Source organism: Austrofundulus limnaeus, unplaced genomic scaffold, assembly GCF_001266775.1.
Source record: "Austrofundulus limnaeus strain Quisiro unplaced genomic scaffold, Austrofundulus_limnaeus-1.0 Scaffold518, whole genome shotgun sequence".
Lineage (NCBI taxonomy): Eukaryota > Metazoa > Chordata > Actinopteri > Cyprinodontiformes > Rivulidae > Austrofundulus > Austrofundulus limnaeus.
The window spans coordinates 44,585-50,919 of NW_013952920.1; the positions used below are offsets into that span (position 1 = coordinate 44,585).

General features: G+C 42.2%; 2 protein-coding genes across 5 annotated transcripts in view; one reads left to right on the forward strand and one right to left on the reverse strand.

Moving 5' to 3' along the window:
• sidt2 (SID1 transmembrane family, member 2) overlaps positions 1-6,335 on the forward strand; it is a gene marked incomplete at its 3' end in the record, with an annotated part of 34,376 nt that overhangs the window by 19,379 nt on the left and 8,662 nt on the right. The window contains 4 exon segments of the mRNA XM_014026018.1: positions 3,042-3,108; positions 3,218-3,291; positions 5,695-5,818; positions 5,911-6,028. Coding sequence (XP_013881472.1) covers positions 3,042-3,108; positions 3,218-3,291; positions 5,695-5,818; positions 5,911-6,028 — 383 coding nt within the window.
• The window catches only part of cep164 (centrosomal protein 164), a 52,295-nt gene continuing 46,342 nt past the window's right edge, over positions 383-6,335 (reverse strand). For all 4 annotated transcript variants that reach the window (XM_014026017.1, XM_014026015.1, XM_014026014.1 and 1 more), the window contains 4 exons: positions 1,468-1,827; positions 1,313-1,385; positions 1,103-1,207; positions 383-991 (listed from right to left, as the gene is read on the reverse strand). In XM_014026017.1, coding sequence (XP_013881471.1) covers positions 895-991; positions 1,103-1,207; positions 1,313-1,385; positions 1,468-1,827 — 635 coding nt within the window. In that variant the 3' untranslated portion in view covers positions 383-894. The remainder of the gene's footprint in view (positions 992-1,102; positions 1,208-1,312; positions 1,386-1,467; positions 1,828-6,335) is intronic.

A 6,335-nucleotide genomic window follows, 5' to 3' on the forward strand; every position in this document is an offset into this window, starting at 1 on the left:
TGTGTGTGTGTGTGTGTGTGTGTGTGTGTGTGTGTGTACAGGGTTGAGTGTGTTTACAAACTAACTGTGCGAACGAGTGTTTCCTCAGTCTGTCGGTGGCCTTCGATGTTCTAATCATCAGTCGCAAACTGGGCTCGGATCGGCCCCGATCCTCAAGCCAGCCGTCCTCGTCGGGAAATGATTGTATTTACTTCTAGACTGCCTTCATGTCTGGTTTTTGCACTGTTCTGTAAGGAGTATTTTTTTCGTCAAACAGCATTGAAGCGGTTACTGAATAAAAGTTCCCTTTTCAGATTTGTTGGTTCTTGTTTGCTTTTTAGTCCGTTTCCAGTGTGTTGGTAAAGATTTATTAGTGAATAAGAAAACTGACACAAACAGCACATAATAAATGTACTAAAATGTATATATTTTATTATGTAATAAAAATACAATATTGTTTACAAAATAAAACCAGAAAGTTACAGAACTGTCGTCAGAAGATATTTATTTCTGCTAAAATATACGGGATATTTCAAAAACAAGTGCGATTATTAAAAAAAAACTGGCTAAAGCACAAATTGAAGCTGCTGTTATGCACTCTAAAAAACAGATGTTGGATTTATTTAACCATGTTATGTCACCTGGTTCTATTTAACTGAGTTGAGTAAATTCAAAGCGACATACTCGTTCTTTGGTTAGAAAATGGGTATATTGCTTTGTATTCACTCAACTCAAGTTAAGTGGAACCAGTTGACATGACATGGTTAAGTAAATCCAACATTTCATTTCTTTGAGTGTGGAGATCAACCTGGTTTTCAAAGTGTGATTGTACGACACGAGGCTCGAGTATCCCTGAAGGTCTTTGTAAACATCACAACATGCCAGTCTTTAGAGTCCCCCCCCCCCCGAGGATCCTCAGTAACGATAGACTCTGATCTGGTTGCTGTCGTCCAAACCCAGCTGGAGCAGGCTGCTCTTGGTGGGCGGAGCTTGGTAGCGGGTGAACAGAGGTCTGGAGGGGCGGAGTTAAAGACAAACGCCTGAAGGAAGAGCTTCAACACAACACGTGGTGACATGAAAAGGTCCGAGGTTACCCGAGAGGTGGAGGGAACGAGAAGGATACATGCTGGTGTCTTTCTTGCGTAAGTCCAGCCACCTCTTGTTGCCGTCAATCAGACCCTGCAGCCTCCGGCCGTCCACCTCCACTGATCTCTGCATCTCCCTCAGGCTGCGTGTGTGACACACACACACACACACACACTTTAAGGCTTTGTGTTCAAACATTTAAAGCAGAGGTTACTAATTATCCAACACTGATTACAGGCTGTCCTACCTGACAGGAGTGTATGACGGGTGGACTGAGGGGGTCCTCGTGGTGCTGGAAGTGACAGGATCAACAGCTGATCCTGGACAACATAAGAACAGCTCAAAACTACAAAGTAAGACTGAATAAATACAAACGCCGGTGCTGTACTAATCCTGACATACCGGGGAATATTTGGCTCCATCTACTGTTAATGAGGACCTCGGAGGCTCCCGGGCGGCTGAAGAGAGGCGAGGCCGCCGAGCTGCTCTGAGGCACAAAGCTCCAGAGAGGCTCCGAGAGCCCCGCAGTCAGAGGAGGCACTGAGGAGCCGGAGAGCCAGCCGCGAGCCTGGGGGAGAACTGGCGCACAGGTGGGAGCGAGGCTGGGCTGAGGCAGAGATGTGGAGAATGGGGCGTATGGTGTGCCGTTCTCCCTCGGGGCCAGAGAACCCAGGGCGCTCAGGACCGCGTTGAGCTGGCCTGAGATCTGCTGCAGGGACTCCGCTAACTCCTGGACTTTGGCCGGGACAGAGGGATGACCTCCTGATGGGAGAGGGAGAAAAGAGACGGGGTGGAGAACCACCACTGACCATCAGCTGGACCCTTTACAGTTGCCTTTAGGTCAAATGTCTCAAAACTGCCAAAAAAAAAAAAAAAAACCACCAGCAAACCTCTGACATCCAGGAACAGAGAGGCACAGATTTCTAGTGCATCTAAACAACATCAGCAATACATCGAAAAAGGAGATTTTATTTCCAAACTTGGGAAAAAAAAGTATTTCCTGAAAAATGCTCTGAGCTTATTATTAATTTTTAGTTGAAAGCTGTCGAAGAAGCTTAAAATAAGCTGAAATAGCCAAATAGTTCTGAACAGTTGGGGATGTGGCGGCCATCTTGAGTGGGGCTGACTCCAAAAGTTGATGAGTTGCAGACGTGCATTTAATACCTGAAAGTTTCAATAAAATCATCTAGTGGTTCATGAGATATTTTGCTAACAGTTCATTTATAAAGCAGAATAAAAACTGCTGAAAAAACTAATGTAGCAAAAGAGAAAACAAAATTAGAATCTTTTATTTGAATTAATACAATACACTTCTTTATTTTTAGATTTAAATATCACTTATATATACTATATACTTACTGTATATATATATATATATATATATATATATACAAGGAATTACAGTAGTCCAGTCCAGCCTAGATGTAATAAATGCATGGATCAGGTTTTCTGCACCACTTTTGTTCTTGTGGATTCACTGTCCCATGTGTGGTCCACAAAGGTGGTGTGTTTGGATTGGTGCCGACCTGGGGGGCCATATTGTGTCTCATTTCTGCCTCACCTCAGATGACCGTCATGTGAACATATGGTGATGCTGAGTCGACACTAATCTTGTTACTGTAGTAGGGAGACACACCAGCTTCACTCTTCCATTTGTTCATCATGAGACAGGTGATGTTTATTAGTGTCTATGTGGTGTTTTAAACGAATGCCTGAGCATGACAGAAACAATCCTTTGACATATGTTCATGTTATGCTGAGCTACATCTCATTCTGGTTTGATAAAGGAAAATTAAGTCTTGAACAATTTCTGGTTTAAATTTAAAACAAAATGATGCGACTGTGCCACCTGCTGACAAACCTGATACCTGCAGTTTACATAAAGCAAACTGTAGGGCTGTTTTTGGCCTTAGAATATCAGCAAAATCAGATATTGGTATTTTTCTATCTACCATTAATATTTGTTGTCTCCTCAGGAACATTGCTACTATCGCTGTGTTTTATGCGCTGCCAGTCATCCAGCTGGTCATCACCTATCAGACGGTACGATGACAAAAAACTGTCAGTCATGGGATGTAAATAGTTTTAGTTAAAAATAGTTCCTTAGAGCTTTCAACACACTCAGAAAAAAATGTGAATTTCTGCTTTTCAGGTTGTTAATGTCACCGGGAATCAGGACATCTGCTACTACAACTTCCTGTGTGCCCACCCACTGGGAGCTCTGAGGTGGGTTTTACCCATCAAGTGTTTTAGGCCCTGTCTACTCTACAGTTTACAGTGTCTTGCAAAAGTATTCAGCCCCCTTAAACTTTTCAAGCTTTTGCCACATTTCTGGCTTCAAACATAAAGATATAAAATTGTAATTTTTTGTGAAGAATCCACAAACAGTGGGACACAATCGTGAAGTAGAATGAAATTTATTGGATATTTTAAACTTTTTAACAAATAAAAACTGAAAAGTGGGACATGCAATATTATTCGACCCCCTTTACTTTCAGAGCAGCAAACTCACTCCAGAAGTTCAGTGAGAACCTCTGAATGATCCAGTGTTGTCCTAAATGACTGATGGTGATAAAATATAATCATCTGTGTATAAAGTCTCTATAAATGCACCTGCTCTGTGAAAGTCTCAGGGTTCGGTTTAAAGCACAGAAAGCATCATGAAGACCAAGGAACACACCAGGCAGGTCTGAGATACAGTACTGTTGTGAAGAAGTTTAAAGCCAGATTTGGATACAACAAGATTTCCCAAGCTTTAAACATCTCACTGTGCAAGTGATCTTATTGAAACAGAAGGAGTATCAGACCACTGCAAATCTACCAAGACCCGGCCGTCCCTCTAAACTTTCATCTCAAACAAGGAGAAGACTGATCAGAGATGCAGCCAAGAGACCCATGATCACTCTGCAGAGATCTACATCTGAGGTGGGAGAGTCTGTCCATAGGACAACAATCAGTCGTACACGGAACAAATCTGGCCTTTATGGAAGAGTGGCAAGAAGAAAACCATTTCTCAAAGATATCCATAAAAAGTCTTGTTTAAAATTTGCCAAAGCCACCTGGGAGACAAACCAAATGTGGAAGAAGCTACTCTGGTCAGCTGAAACCAAAATCAAACTTTTTGGCCACAGTGCAAAACGATATATTTGGCGTAAAAGCAACACAGCTTTTTGCACCTGCTCTGTGAAATCACCTGATCTGGTCTGCACAAATCTGGTGCAGACCAGATTTGTTCCGTGTACATCACCCTGAACACAGCATCCCCATTGTTAAACATGGTGGTGGCAGCATCATGGTTTGGGCCTGCTTTTCTTCAACAGGGACAGGGAAGATGGTTAAAACTGATGGGAAGAGGGATGGAGCCAAATACAGAACCATTCTGGAAGAAAACCTGTTGGAGTCTGCAAAAGACCTGAGACTGGGTCGGAGATTTATCTTCCAACAAGACACTGCGTCTCATGCAAGAACCTGTTCATATTCTTATCCTAAATTTCTCTTACTTTTGTTCGTATGAAGGGTTCGTACGAACATGCCACATCAGGTTCAACAAAGTCATCTATCTTCAGGAAAAGTGTGTAAATGAGCTGCGTAAACATGGTGAATGTGTATCATGTGCTCATGCGGAGGAGAGGAGATTAGCATAATCTACCACCCTAAAAACACCATATAAGGTAACGTTTCCTGCCCCACATACCAGGAAGTGTCCATTCATATATGACATCACAAAGGAAAAAGAAGAACTTTACGAGTTCAGAGATTGAAGTCTTGCTCTCAGAGATCCAGAAAAGAAAACTCTGTCATTTTCATCAGCGTCAGCTGTGGAATTAAAGGAGCTGCTAAAGCCGAGGAATGAAATAACTACTGCTGTTAATGTTGTGTCTCCTGTGGATCATATACAGTCACAGAAATAAAAATCTAAATCATATTCATCTCTCTCTGCTCCGGTTTTCCTTTGGTCAAATATTTTTTAGTTTAAGTGTAAACAACTGTGTAGTTTTCAGTTATTCAGAAGAAGAGCAGTCGTGCACCGCTACTACTACAAATCTGTTCGTATGAACGGTTCTTGCATGGAGGCCCATTGATCCAAAACATAAAGCAAAATCTACAATGGAATGGTTCACAAATAAACTTATCCAGGTGTTAGAATGGCCAAGTCAAAGTCCAGACCTGAATCTTTGGAAAGAGCTGAAATCTGCTGTTCACAAATGCTCTCTGTCCAACCTCACTGAGCTCGAGCAGTTTTACAAGGAAGAGTGAACAAGAATTTCAGTCTCTTTGTGCAAAACTGATGGAGACAAACCCCAAGTGACCTGCAGCTGCAACTGCAGCAAAAGTGGCGTTACAAAGAATTAACACAAGGGGACCAAATAATTTTGCACGCTCAATTTTTCAGTTTTTTTATTTGTTAAAATTTTTTAAAATATCCAATAAATTTTGTTCCACTTCACGATTGTGTTCCACTTGCTGTTGATTCTTCACAGAAAATTACAATTTTATATCTTTATGTTTGAAGCCTGAAATGTGGCAAAAGGTTGAAAAGTTCAATGGGGCTGAATACTTCTGCAAGGCACTGTAATTGACCACAGATGTGAGTACATCTTGTTGTATTTTCTGTGTTTTTCTGCGCAGTGCGTTCAACAATATCCTCAGTAACCTTGGTTACGTGATGCTGGGATTCCTCTTCCTCCTCATTGTCCTTAAGAGAGACCTCGACCACAAACGAGCCCTGGTTCGCAACGAGCTCAATGCTCTGGTGAGACACACCAGGTTTTTCTTCATCCATGACTTGTGCTCTGACTTCTGTCACTTTATTGAAATGTCCTTTTTTCTTTTTCCCCTCTGCAGGAGTGTGGTATCCCAAAGCATTTTGGTGTGTATTATGCCATGGGGACCGCTCTGATGATGGAGGGGCTGCTCAGTGCCTGCTACCATGTCTGTCCCAACTATACCAACTTTCAGTTTGGTGAGACTTCAGGCTTCTTTTTCCACTCATACTGCAGCTCAGCAGTGTTTAAATCAGATCCCTTCACTGCTCCGTCTGGGATTTCTCCCACAGATAAGGATTTCTTCAGGAGCATTTCATTCGGGCCAATCAGAGAACAGAAGGCGGAGTTTTGAACAACAGCATCGATTTTCTGCGCAGTGTCTGCTAGTTATTTTAGCATACGGCAGTGGAGGAAGTGAATGAAGCCAGTCCATGTTGATAAGGCTTTCAAATTGAATTAAATTTGTCTGACAAAGCAGCAGCTCTCATTTACAGTCGTCTCGTT